General features: G+C 33.1%; 1 protein-coding gene across 1 annotated transcript in view; it reads right to left on the reverse strand.

Annotated features, from left to right (window-relative positions):
* Positions 1-22,428, reverse strand: part of DNAH8 (dynein axonemal heavy chain 8) — a 129,477-nt gene that overhangs the window by 10,149 nt on the left and 96,900 nt on the right. The window contains exons 70-88 of the mRNA XM_040697634.2: positions 22,108-22,275; positions 21,492-21,704; positions 20,776-20,913; positions 20,310-20,437; positions 19,058-19,229; positions 18,227-18,382; positions 17,267-17,422; positions 16,393-16,575; positions 15,945-16,050; positions 14,892-15,144; positions 14,599-14,789; positions 12,968-13,089; positions 11,346-11,461; positions 9,759-9,961; positions 8,751-8,824; positions 5,933-6,085; positions 3,368-3,523; positions 1,094-1,210; positions 334-435 (exon numbers count right to left, since the gene is read on the reverse strand). Coding sequence (XP_040553568.1) covers positions 334-435; positions 1,094-1,210; positions 3,368-3,523; positions 5,933-6,085; positions 8,751-8,824; positions 9,759-9,961; positions 11,346-11,461; positions 12,968-13,089; positions 14,599-14,789; positions 14,892-15,144; positions 15,945-16,050; positions 16,393-16,575; positions 17,267-17,422; positions 18,227-18,382; positions 19,058-19,229; positions 20,310-20,437; positions 20,776-20,913; positions 21,492-21,704; positions 22,108-22,275 — 2,907 coding nt within the window. The remainder of the gene's footprint in view (positions 1-333; positions 436-1,093; positions 1,211-3,367; positions 3,524-5,932; positions 6,086-8,750; positions 8,825-9,758; positions 9,962-11,345; positions 11,462-12,967; positions 13,090-14,598; positions 14,790-14,891; positions 15,145-15,944; positions 16,051-16,392; positions 16,576-17,266; positions 17,423-18,226; positions 18,383-19,057; positions 19,230-20,309; positions 20,438-20,775; positions 20,914-21,491; positions 21,705-22,107; positions 22,276-22,428) is intronic.

Raw genomic sequence — 22,428 nt, forward strand, 5'->3', positions numbered from 1 at the left:
GTTTTTAATCTCAGTTTTAGAGAATGAGCTCTTGTTTTTGCCAATACATCCCATTTTTTTCTTGAATATATAAGTAAATCACTAAGGGCTATATCTTCTAAGTTTGACATCTAGTTATGTTATGTCTTTTTAATAGTTTCTGCTACTCACTAAAGAGAAATCAAGAGGAAAAACCTCCCCGGCAAAGAACAATGTTATGAAAAATTCCTTTTACTTTGAAGGGTCTTACAAGCTGGTGAAGAACTACGTATGCAATAGAAAGATGGTCTTCTGATTTCTGCATAGCAACAACCAATAAAAATGACAAATAGCTGTATTTTCAAAGACTCTCACCCTTGCAAAGCAATTAAGAAGGCGCTTATCAAAGTCATCTGTGACTCTGCCTCCATATTGCACTTCTCCAATCATGTAGCGTACTGTGTTCCATGATATTCCCTGCATGCAAGTAAAGTAAATGAAAGACTGTAGTTAAAACACATAAGTAGTAGTAATTCAGATATAATCTGAAGCTCATCAGCTTCTAAAATATAAGCTGAAAAGATTACACTTGGAACAAAAAATGATACTTGAATTCTAATGTTTTCTCAGCCTAGCTCTGTAATTTTAAACTAGAATTGGACTTAATATTGCTTTAAGACACATCTCAATATTTCTTGTGTGACTTGGAATCACTCTCAGATGATACTGCCTCTTTTCTCTGTTTTTCCTCTGCAGTTTCTCAGATTTCTTAATCAGCAAACTGCTACTTTGCAAGCAGTGGCTATTCTACATTATTTCTGTGAAACAGCGGAAGCCCAGTTGGCAGCCATAAAGCGGTCTGATTGAATGCGTCAAAACCTGAAAAATATTTGAGCCCCCTTTTCAAAACAGATATTGTATAAGTTCATTAATATTTTGCTTATGGTACTGAAAAAACAAGATCAAGTTCTGAAGTTCTTAACTACTAAACTTTTTAACATGGAGGATAGTAAAAAAAATTGAACTTTGATCATTATTAGCTGTGCTGAAGGAGTAAGGATTACTAGCAACATGATGAAAAGCAATTAGAAGTGCTGCATAAAGCAATATACAGTATGCAAATTGTAGTATTCACCTTCTTGATGTCACATTCATCTAGGTGATTTTGTATAAACTGAACACTGGCTGTAAAGTCTGCTGAGTTAAATTCATAGGGAATATTCCAACCCAAAGGCCCAAACTTTCGTCGTTCCTTGGGAATGCAATTAAAAACAGATATGTTAATGAAATGCACCATTTTGTTAAATTATTCAAGTTAAATTCAAGTATAAAAAAAAAAGTCTAAGTAACAGCTATGTGCCACAAACAGTAGTTAACAACATGGTATTGAGCCCCACCATGGGAATAAAAATCTATAGAAGAATCAACAGAATCATTTCTTTACTTTCAATGCAAATTACTTCTACTAATCAGTGTATGAGTCATAGCTTTTATGTGTCTCAGGTCTATGTGGATGATGAGCTTGTTCTACTAAGTAATTAATTAAAGGACAAATGGTCTTCATTTTCAGCATACTCAACAATTCTCTCTGAACTCTATAATCTTTTTTTTTTTTTTAATGTATACAGTCTACTAGTGATAGCTGCAATTTTTCAGATCCAAGTATTAACACATTATCCAAAAGTTTCTAATTTGCCCTTTTTGTCTTCATTGGCTCACAGTACCATTTCAATGTGTCTTTCAAAATTCTAAACTTTATTTCCTTTACTAATGTTGCCATCACAGCAGTTTTCAAAGATAGTGTTGTATATATTTGAATATAATGTTATAATGCTAGGAACAACAGAAGAATAGTTTACTATAGAAGTGTGAGAACATAATCTGCAGCTCAAAGGCATTTTAAATATCTTAACACTATGAGATTTCTCGCTTTGTTTTAACCACCCCAGTTACATCACTCAGTGAATTTTTCCAGGATGTAAAAAGAAATTACTCCATGGAATTACTATGTTGAATAGTGCTATTATTTATTAAATGAATAAACAGTGTGATATTGATGTTCTGAAATTAATAAAGTTGTAGTGCATTTACTGGATTTCAAATAACTAGGTGGACAATGACTTAGAGTTGCTGACATCACTAAGCAGAATTTAGCTACCTTAGCTACAATATTTGTAAAGAACTAAAATGAGAAAGAAAAGGTAAAAACAAATATATATATATAATATATATGTATGTATATATATAAAACAACACCTAGACCTTTTACTTTTCCTTTTTTTCCCAAAGCATATATTGTTTATTATAGATGAGACAGCACTAGCCAATAATACCCTGCAGAAACATAAAATGATTTTCTGCCAAATTCTCTGAATTACATCTTAAGCTATATCTATCGTGGCAGTCTTGTCAAGAAAGGATGTTATATACTGGTCGGTTTAAAGCAAGAGAAATGTATATACTGCTTGCTGATTGACAATCCAGCAGTAAATTTTCTGAGCAGATGAATAACAGAATATTTTTTGAAAGTACAGATGATTGAACAGACTTATGTCTTCTGTTTCTATAAGAACATTATAATCAGTAGACAGTATGCACGACAACTTTCTCACTGTTTATAATGGGTAGAAGGAGAAAAATAATTCAGAATGCAGTATTTTAATAGGGACCTCCTACTACAGGCCTCTTTCACCATATTTGTTGCACTGAAGTACAAGAAGCTCAGAGCATGAATTTTTAGTAGTGTTATAAAGCTACCTTGAGACTTGCCTAAAAAGAAAAAAAAGTTATATTCAGAGAAGCAAAATACTTGATAGATATTGTGATCTCAAATATTATATATATAATTAATGTACCAAATACAAATACCATCTTGCTGCATTGATATTAGTATAGAAAATATCACATAAAAATAAGATAAAAACAAGACATTAAGTGATATAATTTTATTTGATATTAGCCATCTAGAAATTTGACAGTTACTCTAAGCTAGGAATACGAACTACCTTTAAAATCAATAGGAAAAAATACTGATACCTCTCCAGAAAATTATTTACACCTTTACAGTGGACTGCCTGATAGATAAACTGATTTGCTGTTTTGGGGTGCTTATCTATGTCTGTTACCAACAGAGAGAGAGTTTAGATGTCATCTCTCCAGTTACTAACTCGGACAGGTAAAATTAGATGAAAAAAATCCTCATTCTAAACACCTACAGCATGAAAATTATATATAATTTAGAAGTCAATTAAAAGAAGAAATTATACTGAAATACAGATGATAGAAATTAAAGCTCCAGCTCTGCAACACGATGCTATAGCAAGTATCAGAATGTGTGTTTTCTATTAGGAAACACTGTTAAATCAACTACATTTATCAGGACTTAATTTTCAAACCTTATAAGAAATACCTGAACAGTAGAATGCAGAAATGCTACGGTGTAAAGCAGAGGTTTCCACATAGGCATATTGCTAACATCTAACAGATCTTGATTAATTCCAGAAAATGTTCTTTTTAAACCAGCACGTACACCCTGGGGAGGTTCATTTGTGAACTTCAGAGAAACCTGTTATGTAAAAAGATAAAGGAATTATACTTATTTACTGAAACAGAAGCAACATACAGAAATGCCACAGATATTAGTTATAAATGAAATATATAATATCAGTAGTTGAATCACTGTAGATTCAGAATTGGTACTCCTTTACTGTGTAAAAGAAGTATGCATTACATTAGACTGCAAAACCCTATGACATGCATTACTCTAAGATTCTGAACATGGATTTTCTGTTTATGTTGGTGAGAGCCATCATTGACAAAAGTCCACAGACATATGAATTTTCATCAACAACTTGCAAGCAGCCGCCATGCTTTTCATTACGCATCATATGATCCTTTATCCCCAGTTCAAGGCCTGAATGAACTTTCCAGAGTAGATGGTAACCCTGTTGTATTTTTGTTCCCAAGACTTTACAGTAAATACACAGTAACCTCAGCTCTCCTCAGTTCAGGTCTTTGTGTTCACAGAAGCTACTGTGGACACTGTTGCTATGTCTGCAACAGTAAATTAGGAGATTGCCTGAGAAGGTTCTGGGCACTCCAGTCAGCAGGCCTGGAAGCCAAACCTGTTGCAGTAAAATGCCAAAGTTTTTGGCAACAGCCCCTAGGTTTCATGCAAACTGCCTAATTAGAAAATTTTAATTGTCAAACCATATCCGCAAATTATTTAAAAGTGTGCTAGTTACCACGACTTTCCATGTCAGAGAACGTTGTAACTACTTACTCCTCTGGACTATTGCATTCTGCTGGTCAGTGTTCATGGGCACACTAGAATCTATTAGTTCAGACACCGACTGGCTTTACCAGAATCTGATATATATTCCATAAGACACTTTCAAATGCTGGAGGGACTCAAATAAAAACAAAGCATTTGTCTGCTCCAGCAGTACGTACCTGTCTGGCTGGCTTGCATAACATCACAGCATGCGCTGAAGGCATAGTGAATGTCAGGCTGCTGTAGGGCTGAATGCAAGCATGGCCGTGAACTGCTTCTACCTCTGAGAGAACTTTAAAGGACTACATTAATGAATACGTACTTCTCCTGGCAGTTTTACTATCCCCATGTTTGTAATAAGGATCTTCAATTATTTTTAAGGAAAGACTTTTCAACTTTTCAACTTTTGACAAATTCATATCTCTGGACTGCGGAGCCTAGGCAAGCTGTCTCAGAGACGTGAGCTCTAAACTTTTGCAGTGACCTATCTGCACATGAACACACTGAAGTTTTGAACTGAATGGGAACACTCGCTAACCAGTATTTCCATATTTCAAGGGTTATCCTGCTCAGTTAGTGATAAAAATTGTTTTTTACAAAAGCAAATGACTCTCTCCTTTCTTCCAAAAATGAGATGACCTTTGATCTGTCAGTTACTCATTTTCTGGTATCCTTGCATATGATAATATTTTAACAGGTAATGTGATACTATAGACTATAGCATATACTATAGAAAAATCACAGATTTGAGATAAATGCAGTGAAAATTGATCTAGCAACCCTCTTAGTTCTCTATTCTGAAATTTAGCAAATTGATATTTACATACCCTACTACTCATAAACTCAAATATTTAGGATCTCCTCTTCTGTTAAGAGCTATCTTCTATATACATGGTGACATACATTTCTAACTGAAGGCTCTCTCCTAAATTCATTCCAGGAAGGAATTTCCTCCTTCCTTCTCCACACTGCCTGAAATCATATATATATGTAGGCTAATGCTTCCCTTCGTATCTTAGGAATCAACCATGCTACCTTTTTTTACTTATAGAAAATTGAAACTACTAAGAAGACTACCGCTGCTTTGAAGAGGAAAGAGGTCTTTGAACACCGAAGAGTCAGCACATATCTATTATGCTAGATATTAACCAGCATTATGACCTGCTGCAAAAGCACTGGCAATAAAACAGTTACTTAAATGCACTTTGTAAGAGGCTAGGCCATTTTCCTGGTACTGACGAAAAATGTCTCCTTAGGATCTACAGAACAACCATTTATGGTTTAGCCAAAAAAGTCCAGATTACTTCTTGGTAGATGATGTTCTTTGAGATGGGCTGCTCTTATGTGTTCTGTTCTCTTTATGTTTTATTCCAGTTAGAGAAATATAAAAGAGTCTAAGAGCAGTCTTGGGCATTACTTTATGCTCAAGACACATGGGTAAAAAAAAGATACAAGTAAAGGCTGATAGTTTTGATTCAACTGTGTGTGTACTGACTTAGTGTGAATTCACATGCACATAATGCGTCTTTAATGGAGAGAACTTCCAGTTACTGGTAGGTAACCTTACTGTTTAGTGTCATTTAGATGGTAATGTTCATTTTTTCATGCCCCTCTGTTCTCTATCTATTCCATTTCATTTTACACACTTAAATTGAATAAATGAAATGGCATGAAGTGCCTGAACTAAACATTTGAACAAACCTGTAGCAGTGTAATTGGGAACTTAAGGTGTGGTTCAGTAGTTATCCAAACTCGAAAAGAATCATCCTGTATCTCAGCAGTAAGAAGTGTCTCCAGTAGTTCATCCATGAAATCCAGCCCAAGATGACAATTCTGTAGTAACACCCAGCCACCCTAAATAGGAACACTGACTATTACTATATAAAATTAAGACTGAGTTATTCATAATATTAAAAACAACCATTTACGTTGGAATCAAATTCGGTCTTGTATGAATTTTTGAGTAAATTTACTTTTGATCTGTTTCTAAATATGTATTATCATTTGATATTACATTGGCATAATTAAAACAAACAGAAAAAGTTAGTGTGAAACTTAGTTTCACATTCTGTAAATTCATAATGAAAATAACATAACTAGAGTCAAATGTTCTAAGTAAAGTATCAGTGCTACCTAGTGGCAAAAAGAAATAATTCTTGTCCTCTTCCAGCAAAACACCAGTGAAAAGCAATCCTACCATCAGATCCAATAGAATACAAATGAAAAATTAGCAGCTAAAATCTAAAACGTATCTTAAAAAAAACCACACACACACACACACACACACAGTAGCAAACAAGCCTGTATTTTTAATGACACAGTAAGCATAGAGAGGTTGCATCAAAACTCCAAAACTTTCTAACTTCAATTAGGCTACCTGCAGTAATTACATTTTTACGAAATTCAACCTGCTGCATATTAATTTTGTTCTAATTCAGCACTCAATTGCATCAAAGCTGTATTTTGATTATTCTCTCTCCGTACCTCTGCTTATGAATTTAAATTCAATCAGTTTTACTAGCATCACTTTAGAAGCCTGGTGCACCTGAAGCCTGATATTAAAATTGGACATTATTTAATCAGTTCTAAAAAGTGATGTGTGGATTTCATTACAGCTTGTAATTTCATATTGGCAATTTTGTTTTTATCTATTTAGAGAGAGAGAAATAACATTTTCTACTGAATATTATAAAAATATTTATGGTGAACTAATGTCTATTAAAACAACAACAAAATAAACAAATAAAAATATACCAAAAAAAAAAACAAACCAACAAACCAATACAATACAACAGACAAAAGAGACCTTTTGAAGGCTTTCTTTCTTTTTTTCATGAAGATACAGGCTTTTGGTGGGTTTTTTTGTTTGTTTGTTTTTTGTTGTTTGTTTGTTTGTTTGTTTTTTAGGAAGATCTTTAACCAGTGAGTTACATTTCCAAATGGATGAGACTCAGTTCTTCAAAATTATCTATATGTAACACTGCAGCACAGCAGCTTTAATCATATTATAGACACTTGGCCAGAGGCAGAAAAACCAACAACAGATGTTTGTCTCCATATTCACTGTCTTTTCATTTTTCTTTTCACATTTGATGTTCACATATTCCTCCCTTTCTAAAATGTGTTTACCACCCAGGGATTTGGTTCAGAAATTGATACTAATAGTCCTACTGGAGTATTGTTCTGAGTAGCCTTGTGTTTTCAACAGAGAGCAAGGCACGGTTGCCCAGTTTATCATCATTCCAAGAAGTTGATGGGTGGAGACGGAGAGCCAAGGAATCAAATGTATGCCATTTATTGTGAAAGGTAAGCTTTAAATCTCAGATCTCAATGGACTCATCTTGAACTTTTTATCTAACTTTTCATGAATATTCCCACCATAAGTATTAAAGAATGTAACAGATAGGTAATATGGCACGAATCAAACCTTTTACTGAACACAAGTCAGTTCAGAATTCTTTAGGTGTATATTACAGGTGCTATCTTCCTGATTTAGAAAGAATGAATCGTTGGTTATGGTCAGACCAAAGCTGTTTTGTTTCTCAATATAGTTCTTTCAGTCTTCAATTAGTAAGTAACTACTTCTTCAGTTTTCCATTAGTAAGGTAGTCTTTAGAATTCCTGATATCTTGGGTTTACAGGCAACTATGGCTATATATCTTCAGCTACAGCACTGTCCACAATTCTTGTGTTCCAGCTCTAGTGTTCAACTGACTGCTACTTTTATACTATAACTTTCATATTGCATCCAGAGTTTCAGTTACCATCTTTTCAGAGCTGCTCTCAAGTTTTTACTGTTAGAGAATAACATCTACCACGAAAAATATATAAATAAAAAAAAATACAAAAAAAATAATACACTGCAACATGTCTCAGGGACATCAGAAAGTTTTTCTCTGATGCCCCTGAGACTCAGAGCTACAATGATTGAGAAATAGAGAAAGAAAGAACCAAAAACAACTGCCGTGGAACAAGGGGCCCTGCTAATAGCACATATGCAAGGAAGAAAATGTGAGGAGCCTCAGCCTTCAGCATCTACAGCTTTAAGCTGTGTTTGCTTTGGGCTCATCATTTTATCCTCTAGAATTTTTGCAACTTCTGTGTAGCTCTCATAAGGAAGGAAAACAAAAACCAAACACTACCCCAGACCAACAACAGAACAAAACAAAATAAAAAAACAACAAAGCTCCTGTAAAGAAGAGGAGTCTGCAAGCCTTGCAGGAGAGAATTAGGATGCTTTGTCCTTCTGCTCTTGGACGACAGTGCAGCAAAAAGAAGAGAGCGGGCTACCCCTGAAATGGTGCTCAATGATAATGCTGGCAGAAATATTCACTTGGACTCCACAGGTACATGAATATCCCACAGAGAAATGCTTTCAAGGCTCTGGTTCTCAGAGACTTGCTTACCCTGAAATAAATCTGTTACTAGGGTGAAAATGTGAAAAAAAGAAAGACTGCATGCAAGAAGAGCTTTTCTGCTAGAGCCGAAAATGAATTCATATTGCAGTGTTTTTGCTCACCTGTTGCATTGACATCTGTATGAGTTTGCGCGCGTGGTATTCTTGTCCTTGACCCATAGAGATGGTCCTACATTCTGCAACAAATTTGACAATGATTAATGAGCTACAGTTCTTGAAAAAAGAATTCCAATTCAGTAAAAAAAGAAAAAGAAAAAAGGTGATATAAATACAACACAATTAAGTATGCTTACAAGAAAAAATACAAGTGGAATCCTTTCACCTTTCACTAGCTATAAGTTTTTTTTAAACACTGATATACTGAAACACTAACATTAAAACATTCATCCATAATGTTTACAGAAGTGAAATACTGTGCCTGAAGTTACTGTCAATGAGAATTCGAGCCCAACTGTAACTGACTCACAGCTTACTTTGAAATAAGAACCCAGATTTTTCTTTCAGTGTAGGTGATGAAGCCATGTAAATTAACAATATCCATAATTCTGAATTTAAATTAAGAGCATCTTAGTGATGTGACCAATATCACCAATGTATGTATCTACATCCAGCTCAATTTGTATGCACAGTTTTCCAAATTTCCATACAATTTAAATACAAAGTCCAGAATACACAAATGCAGATAATGTGTGTGGTTTTGTTTGTTTGTTTTTTGTTTTTGTTTTTTTACAAAGTAATCTTTTAAAAAGATTGCTGATTATTTCTTCACCTGCTCTTGATATTTAGAATAAAAAGAGAGCATTGTCATCATGCCAGAAATAGTAAAAAGTAAATACTGCCTTACAGTTACAGGTTAAAAAACATAATCACTTGGATGATAACAGTTTATAAAAGAAGAACAGAAAGCACTATTTGCCAACAGCACACAGAGTAGTATACAGCATACTGTATTTTATTTAATATTATATGATCACTAAGATAATGGTTCAGAAACAGTAATGGTGGTACAAATGAATTTTAAAAATACTTTTCAGAAAAAAAAACTTTAGTTACTCACATTACTCTTCTGTATATTAAAAGACTCAAGATAATGATTAATTATTTTCCTACCCAATTTAAGCTTCCTAGCCAATGAATCAATTTGAATTGTTGGATCAGATCCCATAGACAAGAAACAGATCAGAGGTGTTCGTGTATCACTTTCCTTCCAAGTTTTTTCTAAATTCAGAATGACTGGTTCTGTATATTTCTCGTCCAAGGAACTTGCAATGTACTTCCTGGCTTGGGAAAGAGTCCGGTCTGGACACCAAGATCTAGATATAAAATATAAATACATGAAAATACAAATTCAGTCCCACTTTCTTTTGCAGAGAAATTCTATTTTAATCAAATAGAGATTTTTACTTTATAATATACACATTCGTATTTATATCTTTATGCCTCTACAATTATAATAATAGAAAGAGCTGGTAGTCTTCCCAGTACTTATGACTGGTCAGAACTTTGCAGTTGCTTACATTTTTGCCACAAGTAAATAATTTGCTTTGGAAATCTCTGTTCAGGATACCTTTATCAGATGGGGGCACACTTCATTTTAAATAGAGCTTTTGTATAAGAGAACACAAGTAGGGAAACATAAGATTGGTTTCACTCCTCAGTAAAATTTTACAGATGTTTCATTGGGTGTGTTAGTATTTCAGGACATAACTCTTACAATGAGTTATACAAAAAAGTCTTTGCCTCTAGGATGAATCTTTATTGTTGCTGGAGGTGAAAAACAAATCGTCACTTCTTTTAGACCAAATGATATGACTTCTCTGCAAAACATCAATTTATAGTCTTCTTTTCTATAGATACCACTCCATCTTCTGGGTGTACAGTATGTATCAGAATAGCATTTCTTCCATCATATTCAGGTCTTTTTTTTATTGAACAGGCTGAATCCACTCCAAATGCGTTTCATGGTCTAGCAATTAATGTTTTGTGCAGAGCATCTGATTTATTTCTTGCAGAACTTGGAATGCAGAAGGATATGAGAAGGGTACATAGGATCTCATGTATGAGGCAGCTAAAACCTGCTTTGGAGAAATCCATTCCATCCCAAGTACTGCCATGGTGATCTTAGGTAATGCAATAAAATCTTATATATATATATATATATATGTATATATACACATACATATATATACATATATATGTATGTATATATATACATACATACACACACACACACCACATGTTACACATGGAACTTTAGAATGTCTTTTTTGCATTCTCACAAATATATATGTATATACGCATATTAATGTTTTAAATTACATAAGATATTTAGAGTAGCTCATTTTAAGTAAAGTGAGAAAAGGTCATTTTGAAAACTCTAAATGAGTTTTCAAAACTCATTCAAAAAGCCTACAGTTTTATTGGCTTTCTGGAGAAGGCCGCGATGTGATTACCAGTTCCCTTTTATCATGTCATAAAAACAGTCAGCAAGCTGTTTTTTATAAAAAATAATTTTAGACTCCTCAGAGGATAGCTCTGAAATGAGCAATTTTAATACTATGACATATCACTGAATTAATAGTATCTAATATCACCCAGAAATTAATTACAATTATGCTATTATGACAATAATATCAATTTTCTGAGACACGTGCTGCAATAATGTATGTCATTCCCCAAATTTCTGAAGATGCTCACCTGATAAGTAAAAGCCTGTGGAAGGTGTCAAGTGAATCATATCCATCAGGAATAATTTCTTCCTCAGGAGCGTCTTTATCATACCAATTTTTCCATCCCTTTTCATTACTGGTTATCTAAATATTACATTAATATATGCAAATACATTTCAGCTGTAGTTACAATCACCTTGGAAATGTATATTTAAATGAAATCTTCTTATTATATTAGAATATATTACAAGCAACAATAACAGACTGCAGCACTTAAGACACACATCAGAATTACAATGTTACAATTAGAAACGCTACTATTAAGGTGCAGCTATTTTAAAATCAGTAATTAGCAGAAGGATTCTGTACTAGAAAAGAAATGCATCATGATATTTTCTCTTAATACAAAGTACTAAGAGAAAAAAACCTTTCTGTCCCAATACAGTGTAGACAGCCAAAGAATCACAAGTTAAAAAGAACAGGATCCTATTTGAAACTGCATCTGCCAGCAAGGCAGAGAATCATTACAAACTACAAACTAAAAATAAAAGGTTTCAATAGATAAACACATGACTAAAGATAAATATCTCAGCAACGTACACAGTGTCATGCTTTCTGGGTTCTAGTTCCCTAACAGCCCAGAGCAGAGACCTGACTAGATTCCTCCAAGCTTGTTCCAGACTCAACATACTGTTTCAGTACACCCAGAAACCAAAATGTGGAGAAAAATGGCAGGTAAGTATCCAGATCTTTCCTTGATGCAGAGCTGGGAAACAGGACTACTTCCAGATACAACATTTAGGTGAAGACTCTGCAAACCTTCAGGGCACTGAATACCATCACAAAATCAACTTGTTTGACTACTGCTGTAACAGCAACAGCAAGAAGGCCTCAGTGATAAGACCAAAGGTCTGACTAGCAGTGCTTGGCAAGAAAAGAAAGAGAAAGGCTTAGGGAGGATTTTAACTACAATAATAATAATAATAATAATAATAATAATAATAATAATAATAATAATAATAATAATAATAATAATAATAATAATAAAAAGATAAATTTAGCAAATAAATTAATAAATATAACAATTTTATATGTATAGAAGTTCATGTATATCTCAATAACAGAAATAGTATTTTTATAGTTAGCTTATCATAACTGAGTAATATTTTGACCTTTGAACAGAAACAATTATTTAAAAAGACAGCAAACAGTTTATTTGTAAAATCTAACAGACTTAAGACATAAAATATAACTAAAAAACCTGAAACTCATAGATAAACCTTCAGAGGTTTATCCCTATCTCTAGAGTTTATCTCTACTTTATCTTTATCTCTTGTTTATCTATCTCTAGTTTATCTCTACTTTTTTTTCTTCTTTCTGTCTCTCTCTGACTTCTTTTGATTTATAGCTTCTTTGGCCCTGGTCTCAGTTTACCTCAATTATAATAACAAAAAAAAGCAGATAAAGAAAAAATGTACAGCAAATAAATATATGCTGTTTCCCACTACCTAAATGTTCATTTCAGTGCCTTTATTCTATACTCACTTAGGCTTTGTTCTTAACTACACTTTTCATGTGCATTTCCAGTGTGAAGTATGTTAGCAAAATAATGATGTGAAACTGGTGATTAACATAATTAATAAGTATCACCTGATTCAAAATTTTTGCAAACTGTGGAAGTTTACTCATTTCCACTAAGTTTAGCCACATCATGTCAAGAATCCAGCGGAATGGTTTAGGTGGGCAAGCCTTTAGATCCAGTGCTGCACCTCCTGCAGGGAGAAACATACAGACATCCCAAAGGTCAAGAATTTTTTATGGTACTTATTAAATTATGATTTAAATTATGTTTTCTGGACCATGTCATTTTCACTGAGGTACTACATGCATTCCTCATGCACAGATCATTTTAAATATCAAGTATAAATTATTTTAAATAGTAGAGGTAAAGTGAGATAGCCAGTAGGTCATTCACGTTTTACATACTCCAATATGCAGCCGAAGAGAAGACTCAGGAATAAGACTGAAATCCAATTATAGACAGACTAAAAGAAATATAAAGACTCCAAGTTAGCTTTTTTTTTTTTTTTTAATCATTGTTTTCTTCATGTTGTAGTTGCATCCTTTCTGGCCCTCTGCAAATTAATCAATGGCACTTTGCAGGAAAACTGGATGGTGTAATTCCAGAGTTCGCAGAACTAAGATCATTTCTTTGTTTAGGTCAGTTTAGGTCAGAATTTCATCAGTCTGCTACAACAGACTGAAAAAAAATATCTTGGAATAATTTTAATTATTTTTAAGAGCTATGTTTATGTGAATGCAAGTATAGATAGCCTATACACATAAGCTATAATTATTTAAACACTTCTTAATTGTACACACATACTCATCAAAATACATATGTAAGTATATATTCCCTCTCAATTCAAATATTCATACTTTTATAAACTGTTTGTAATTACTCTATAGATTACGAAGCATTTTAACAAGAACCTTTTTTGTATTCTGCGTCCACTTCATGCCCAAATTTTCCATGAAAGGGACACAGAGAAAAATCAATCATAAAAGCAGGAAAGAGAAGAACAGAAAATGTGTTATCACTTTAGAGTCATTTTGTGCAATGGAAGTATTTCTCATTATCAAATCAATTGTGGTGAACATAGGTGGGAAACGGCTTTCTTTATTCCTGATCAAAAAATTACTAAAAGTATTCCTGTATTTTGTTATAGATTCTAATAAATAAAAAAGGGATAAGTATCCAATTTCTACATCAGATGTCAAGTTATATCTTCCTCCAGCAAAACAAGAATCCATGAGCGGAGAAGCTTTACTAAAGATGACAGTTCAGTGTGAAAGCATTTCTAAACATCCCCTGCCTGACATCAGTGGTAAAGCAGCGGCTGGATATTGCTCTCAGAAGATAAAGTCACTATGACAGACTGGAAAGCAAAACAGAATATGAATGCAATCCTTTTTTCTATCCATTTTATTCAGTAAGGGCAGATAATGATGTTAAAAAAAAATATATGTTCACTACTTTGACACTAGACATTTGTAAAATTCATTGGAACATTATAAGATTCAAGCAGGTTTTTTATCGACCTCTGCATAAGCAATTGTGGTCAAGTTTTTCAGCAGTCATAAATTCAGTAAGACAGCGCCTGATCCCACAGAACTATTGGCAGAAAACATACAATAAAAAAAGAACCATAATTTGAAATGGTATAAGAGTTTTAAAAATTGAAGTTACCTCTACATAACACATAATTTTTTAAACTCACCTCTAATGAATGTCTGGAACTCTGTGTTTTTCACATGTTCTCTCTCAAGATCGATTTTCAACGTCAGGAGAAGGGTAAAAAGGAACTTGTGGTTTTCATATAAGCCTCTAACAGAATATGTGTAAATTTCATAGGTAAGGTACTCAATAATATTTGAGATTCTTTTATGGGATACGGGAGACTTCTCAGATCTGAATCATGAAAACAAAAGGACAAGAAAAGCATTTTAATAACAACAAACACATGGGAAAGACACACACACTGGAATGGTAGAAAGATCTGTGTTTTCCTACCTGGCCATGGATTGATCAAATAACTTTAAGAACTGAGCCAGTGAAGTCTGATACATATTATTGACCATGCTCATTTCTGTAATAAGAAAGTAAAGAATGCTCCCACGCGTAGCAGCAGGTCGATAATCCTCCTGAGCAGAGTTAATCTTCACTTCAGTTTCTGCTGCTACGGACAACTTTTTAGTTACTTCGGCAGCTGTTTGTTTAGTTGTTTGCAGAACTCCAATCAGGGATTCATCATCTACCAGTGAGCCTAAAAGGTGAAATAGCAGATATTTAGGACAGTTTTGTCACTTTTTTTAAAACTCCAAAATTGTAAAAATCAAAATGAATGATTCACACCAAATGAAAATGATTTTCTGAATTGCAGAAAACATTTTAAAACAGAGACAAAACAGGATATGAAAAAATATTTTTAAATTCAGGGCACTGAACAAATGCATGCAATTCATGTCAATTTGAATGTATCAGTACAAAGAGCTTCGCAGCATGTACTAGAGAGGTCAACTCTCTGTGGCACATAAAGTACAGTATCCATGCACTGTTACTTAATTATTTTTAAAATTTGTTGACTGTTCACTCAAAAAGACTTAGAGTCTTAAAAGCAATGGTCACATAATAGCATTCATACATATTTCCATTTACTAGAAGTTACCACTTTTTTTTTTTTCTACCTATGATAAAGAAATTGATCAGATGCAGGCTCCTAATATGACACACAAGTTTTTGCATCAGTAACATTTTATCTATCCCATTTAACTCTGCATTTTCAATGGTTTAAGGTTTTGCCCATGATCAGATTTTGTATCTCATCCCAATAAATTGGTTTACTTTGCAAAAATTGTTTAGGTGCCTAAAAACACCTAGTACCTGCAATGAATATATAATGGCATGCTATCATACCAAGTTTCACATACTTCAAATCTCTGTCATTACAAGTTCATTCATTACATTTTGAGTGGACAAATCAGTTTCTGTATGGTAAGGTTCTAATGTTCAGCAGCTTAATTAGCCGTATAAAATTCCTACTTATTTTACAGTTTGATACAGAACCTCTAGTTGCACTTAGTTTGTATAGAAGATTGTCTTCCAGTTCTTTCATCTTCCTTTTATTAAAAGTTACGTCTTCCATGAGTTTAATTCGTTCTGCCTCCAGTTCCTATTATTAAAAAACAAGAAAATGGCATGACACTTGATGGACTGTAGAGATGAGCCATACTTGAAATACAAGTGCTGATTTTACAGGTTCATGAAATGTGCATTTTATTTTTTTCTGCTGTATGAAATACATTATTGTCATACATTATGTCATACTGACAACCATCTGTAGAAAATTACCAATTCACTGTGCTTTTTTTTTATTTAGAAATTTCTATATTGAATTTCAACAAAATTTTAGAATTTTTTCTTTTTTTTCACTTAAACATTCCTTTTTCCTATATACTAAAACAGTTAAATAAATATCAAGCAGCACTATCGTTTATGTGCACCTCACAGTTACCTGTTTTTCAGTAAGAATTACTCTTCTCAGTAACTGATTCTCAAGTCCTTTCATTGTCACAGTAAAATCAATAATTGATGTTTTTGCATTAATTTCAGGTGTGAAAGCAGGATTGGGTAGCTTTGTAGTAATGTATAGTCTGAAGGTATTCATTACATCAACTTCCTTATCACCAACTTTCACCTGTGAAGTAAGTCAGAATCATATTGATAAAATGAATAATTTCATCAATTATCATCTGCAATTTTTTTCTAAAATCTGTCATATCTCATACAGTTAAAGAAGATAGTTTGGAAAAAAATATATAGCATGTACAGTCATTTTACTTCAGAATATGTGAAAGGAGGATGCTTTTAGAATTTGACAGTGATTTATTTATCTAAATGAAGGTCAGAAACCTGCATGATTTTTCAAGTTTGGGAGTATATTTAATACTATTATTAAAGCTTTAAATCTGGGGCTTGTTTCTTTAGAAAATAGGTCTTTTCCAATAAAATATTATGTTGTCTGTTGTCACTACCACCAATACTCCACACTCAGAACAGAGACAGCTTTTCAAACCTATATAATTCTATTACATGGTATAAAATGAAATTGCTTGAAAATGAATAGAAAGTATTGTAAGCATTCAGCAGGATAAACCTAACTAGTTCTAGCTTGAAAACCTCAGAATTAACTGCAGTAATTAAATTCTAGATTCATTAGTTGATTACTCAGCTGAGACTCTGTCTATTTTATTAGTTTAGTTTGATTCTTCAACATTACCCTCCTGAGTACAAAAGTTTACCTAATTTAGCAGAGATTTGCAATAAACAGAAAAAATATAATTCATCACAAAATTAACCTATTCCACCTCTTTTCTTCAATTACTAACCTTAAAAGAAGTTCCAGATTTAATGAAATTCTTTTCTAATATATTATCAAGAACTGGATCCAACTCTTCACCTATATCTTCAATCACAAGTGATCGTCCCAGTGAAAGACTATCTTCTAGATGTGTACGGAAATATTTGTGATTTAATGTTGTTACCTTGAAAAGTAAATTATAAACTGATATAAGGACAAAAGCATTTATTCAAAGATGTACATGAAAACCATAGATCTCATTAGAAAAACTATTTTAATTGTTTTTGTTACTTGAATTTTGACAGTGGTAACAAATGTTGGCTTTGCAGAAATTTATGCAAAAAGAAATACTTTTTTTGTACACAAATTGAAGTACCATAAAAATGTGAAAAAAAGATTGGCTCTAATATAATCTTCAAAACTTCACTATCAAAGCAGAAGTAAAATTGGCACAGCTTACTGGGAGATTAAAATGTTATCAGTATTTTTGAAATAAGAGATGCCTAACTTTTAATTTTCTATTCAATGTCCTTAGAAAATATTTACTAATCTTAACTTTCTAGTGTTGAGCAACTCTTATTCACTGGTAGAATATTACAAACTCAGATGTTTGAGATAGCACAAAAATGGGCTTGTAACATATGAAATCATGGAAAAAAAAAAAAAAAAAACCTAATTTAAAAAACATACTACTTTCATATTGCTTTCCAGATTTTAATTTTCAGAAAACCCTCATATTAATTTCAAGATTTTCTAAGGCAACAGCTTTGCATAAAAGGACTCAGAAGTCCTGATGGACGAGATGAGCATGAACCAGTAACCTCCTTTGGCAGCAAAGACCAACAGCATTCTGAGCTGCATTAGGAAGAGTCTCACCAACAGGTTGAGCAAAGTGATCCTTCATTACTGGACACACAAATCTGGGGAAGTCCAAATCTAGTCAGCAATGTTTAAAGAAAGAGCATTACCTTTTTAAAACATTGCTCACCTGTAATTCATTATCCTGTTCTTTCTTTTTAATCCATGTTTTCCCTTGAGTTTGTGGATCTATCAAAAGGGGATATCTAGTTGCCTTAGTGACAATTATACCATTCTGAATTGAGAGGTCATCTCCAGGCAGTCCTTGAAGATTCCACTCACTAATCTACAGGATATTTAAAAAAAAAAAAAGTAGTTTGGAATAAAAGCTCACTTAAACTATTATCCTTCAGATAAGATTATTCTCAATGCTAAAAATACATCTTAAAAGTCTAGAAAAATGACAAGTCAACCTGGCAGCCAAGTTAAGCTTTGGGATCAATTAAGAGAAAACTAGACAAAGATATTTTTTGCATTTAGTATTTGCTGAAAAGTACTTAGAGATTCTGGAAAGATACTGTCTTCAGTTTGATGTCAGTGAAAATATTTCATACATTCTCTGTTAAACGTTTGCTTTAATATAAAATTTATTTTTCTAACTAGACCCAGAAAACACTGAGAGTACTAAAAACTAGCAACAAGCAACACTGTCTTAGTAGATATTAATTTTGTAGATCTGGTGACAGATTCTCAAACAATATACTTGAAAGTTCACTGTCTTACCGGCAACTTTCTAATTGCATAATATATAACTTATTTATCTGCTTGTATCTAAACATTCCTCATTACTTAGGTCTGTAATGAAAATTGCCACAAAAGTTTGTTGGAAAACAACAAAACTGCACTGCATGGCAATATCAGGGAATCATCATCCTGTTCCAGCTAAGCATAATGATGGCTAACACCAAAAGAACATGCACATTGAGGCTGAAATGAAGTTTATTGATCACCAAGAACTTACAGTTGGTGGATCTACCAGCATAGAAATCAAGTTCAAGCTTTCAGAAAAGGGGATTTTATGGGCTCTCATCTCTTCTTCCCATAAATCTTTAAGCAAAAGATTTCTGAAATTTTGATTAAAAGGTCCGCAGTATGAAAGGAAACCTGTGCAAAGCAGTATATCTCCCACAAGTCTAGGAAAAAAAAAAAAAATGATGCACAATTTCATTTTCATTATATTTACATAAACAGCTTTTGAAACATACTTGTAAGAAGATTTCTGCTCCATATGCTTATTTAAGGAGAGAATTAGTGGTCTTTGAGAGCAATAAATGGTTTATTTGTGTTCTGATGACATCTTCATCACAAAACTGAAGAGCAGAATTGTGCCAAAACGTTATATTTCTCCCTACAAATAAAAAGAGGCCAGAACTATTCCTTTTTTCATAAATGAAGCAAGAAAAAGGTTTATTTCTTAAAAATATGCCTGCAATATATTATTTATAAAAAATTAATACTTAATTCTCTTGGCATGAACAGACCCTCATAAAAAATGTCCAAATTTCTCATTCACAGAAATTCACAGAAACAGAAGCATTTCACAGAAAACTAGTCCAAACTTTCAAGCTCTTTACCTTTAGCAGCCAATCTGACAGGTTTCCAGTTTTCTAGACAGCTACTACTTTTTGCTCATGGGCTCCTCAACATTTTGTCATTTGGAGTTGTATGTGGTATGGACTCCAAGTTCTCTAGTTTCTTAGAACAAGGCCTACTGTTCTACATGTTTTTCAATGCATGGAGCATAGGAGAACAGCTAATGTTTGGTTTCTGCAACTCCCTCTTTCATTCAAATATGCCATAACTTAATATCAAATAGAGAAATTTATTTTTCTTCCTTATTCCTTCTCAGAATCAGCCTTAGATCATCCCTACTTTCTGCCTATATTACTTTCCCAGTAATAGCGGAACAAGGAACAGTATTGGGGCAGAGGCAGCTGTAATACAAGCACATAACCTCTTCTGAAATTCATTCAAAAACGTGAGGCATTGTTCTAAGTTTAAAAATACAATCACTCAGTTACAATTAATCATAAGAGGAAAATTCAAATTTCAGGACAGTTCACTTAATTGTGTAATCAGATTAGGATTTCTAGGAGGAAAATGAAGCATAACTACTGAAGTTCTTAAATTCTTTGCTAACTCTACATTTTTTACAGGTAATTTGTTGGGTTTTTTGTTTGTTTGTTTGTTTGTTTTTCTGATGAATTTGATACCTGTTAATCTGAGATTTAAATTCTCTTCTTTTCTCAGTCCACCTAGATTTCTCTCCACTCAGTCCTTGTATAAGTGTAGAGGCTGCTTGCATCTTTCTTCTGCATGTTTCTGCATCATTCATTAAGTCCTAAAAAATGAAAGAATATCATGTTTCATTTAATAATAAAATGGAATAATCTTAAATAGTTATTTTATATATATATATACACTCATCCTCTTATTATGGTTAACTCAAATATTTAGAAGTCATTCTGAAGACCTGCATGTGCAACTCTATTGTCTAATATGTTCCTATTCACAGGAAGAAGAAAATACGAGAGAGCATAGACTTGAATCTCTTTTTTTTTTAATACACGAACCTCATCCATGTAATCCTAGGTAGTAGACCCTGAATGGATGTCTGTATCAATTCCTGTTTTAAGTTTTTAAGTAAGCAATTTCATAACAGAAATACTTGTATCTCACCATTTTCTCCTTCATTGCTGCATCAAACTTTGCCTGTACTTTATCCAGTTCAGCTTGCTTTTCATCCAATTGCTCTTGAGCCTGTGCTAATTCTGCATTAGCTACTTTCAGACGGCCTTCCTGTTTTGCCAAGTTAGCCTGCAAAGAGAAGGAATATTAGAACAGTGGTATGAAACTTGAATGTACTTTGATGAATTATTTTCAGCCTGCTTAATTGAAAATCAGCAGTCAATAATATACTGAAATATTTTTATATTAATATTTATACAAATAATATTTCCTGTGTCATATATATATAATTTAGATACTACTTTTATGTTGAAATCAAGGTCCTTACTTGTGATAAAAAGTTCCTGTTCAAATGTCCATGAACATGTAAAAAAAAATGCATACTAAAGTAAAAATGACTCCTAAAATGTTTTACTTTTTGATTCCCACTATTGGAACTTAACTCCTTTATTGATGTAAGCCCCAAATCTCTTTAAAATGCCAACATTTTAGCAAGATACCAGCTGTTTTTTTCTGTTCTTATCATCCTTAGCCACTGCATTCTACAGGTAATTAAGTCTGAATCAATTTATTTACACATATGTACATACATACCTGCATATATATGTGTGTATACATATATATATATATGAATATTAAATCCTACTACTATTAAAGTAAAGGAAGTTAAATTACGCAGAGAGCAAAATAATGAGGTGATGAATTACCTTGAGAGGCAAGACATCCCTGTTAACACCATAAAATACTGCCATGGCTTGTGTCCAAGAGAGGAGTCCTGCCACATTGCCACACACTTTTTTACCACTCTCCAGTGTATAGTCCTCCATGTTAAAGTAAGGCTGGAGTAATTCTACTGTCTCTTCATTTATTGTATCCTTAGGAAACTGCTGTAAACTCTGCAGGAATGGGCCACTCATAAGCTGCAATGAAAAAAAAAGCAACATGAGAAATTTGTCAGCACTTTACTCACTTTCTGTCTAAAAGGCTGTTCATTAGTGAGTATGTTTAAAACTGTTCATGTATGGCAACATACATAGACAATAACATTTTAGGTGAACATTGGCAAGAAATTATGCTGCCAACAAGAATTCTTTTTCAGGGATGACACATGGAACTGGACCAGCTAAATTCTCTGAGTAATTCACGTACAACCTGTAGTAGTCTTTGTATGCTATATGAATCTTAAAACCACGTTTGCATTTTTACAAACTTCTGTCTTACTTTGAGCAAACAGCATTATAAATTCCCTGGCATTCAAGTTGCTATTTCTAACTTTTATAATATTTCTAAATTTTTCTAACATTTTTAAAAAGCTCGACTTACTTTTAATGATTCTCCCCATGATGGTTTGCAGCAAGGCTTTTCTGGATCCATGGTAACTGGATCTAATTGCTTTTGGAATAGTATCAGACAGCAGTCCATGATCCTCATAATTAGATGAGGAGGTTTTGCCAGTTTTCTAACAGTAGCGATATCCACTGGTTTGATTGTCTGTTTGAAAAAAAAAAAAAAAAAAGTAACGCATTGCTGTCTCATTACCATCATTCTATCCTATTCAGTATCTTGATTTTAATGTTTGTTTGACATACTTTACTCTGAGGCAAGCTGTATAGAGAACACACACACAAAAAAATGACTCACTGG

Source organism: Gallus gallus, chromosome 3 (assembly GCF_016699485.2).
Source record: "Gallus gallus isolate bGalGal1 chromosome 3, bGalGal1.mat.broiler.GRCg7b, whole genome shotgun sequence".
NCBI lineage: Eukaryota > Metazoa > Chordata > Aves > Galliformes > Phasianidae > Gallus > Gallus gallus.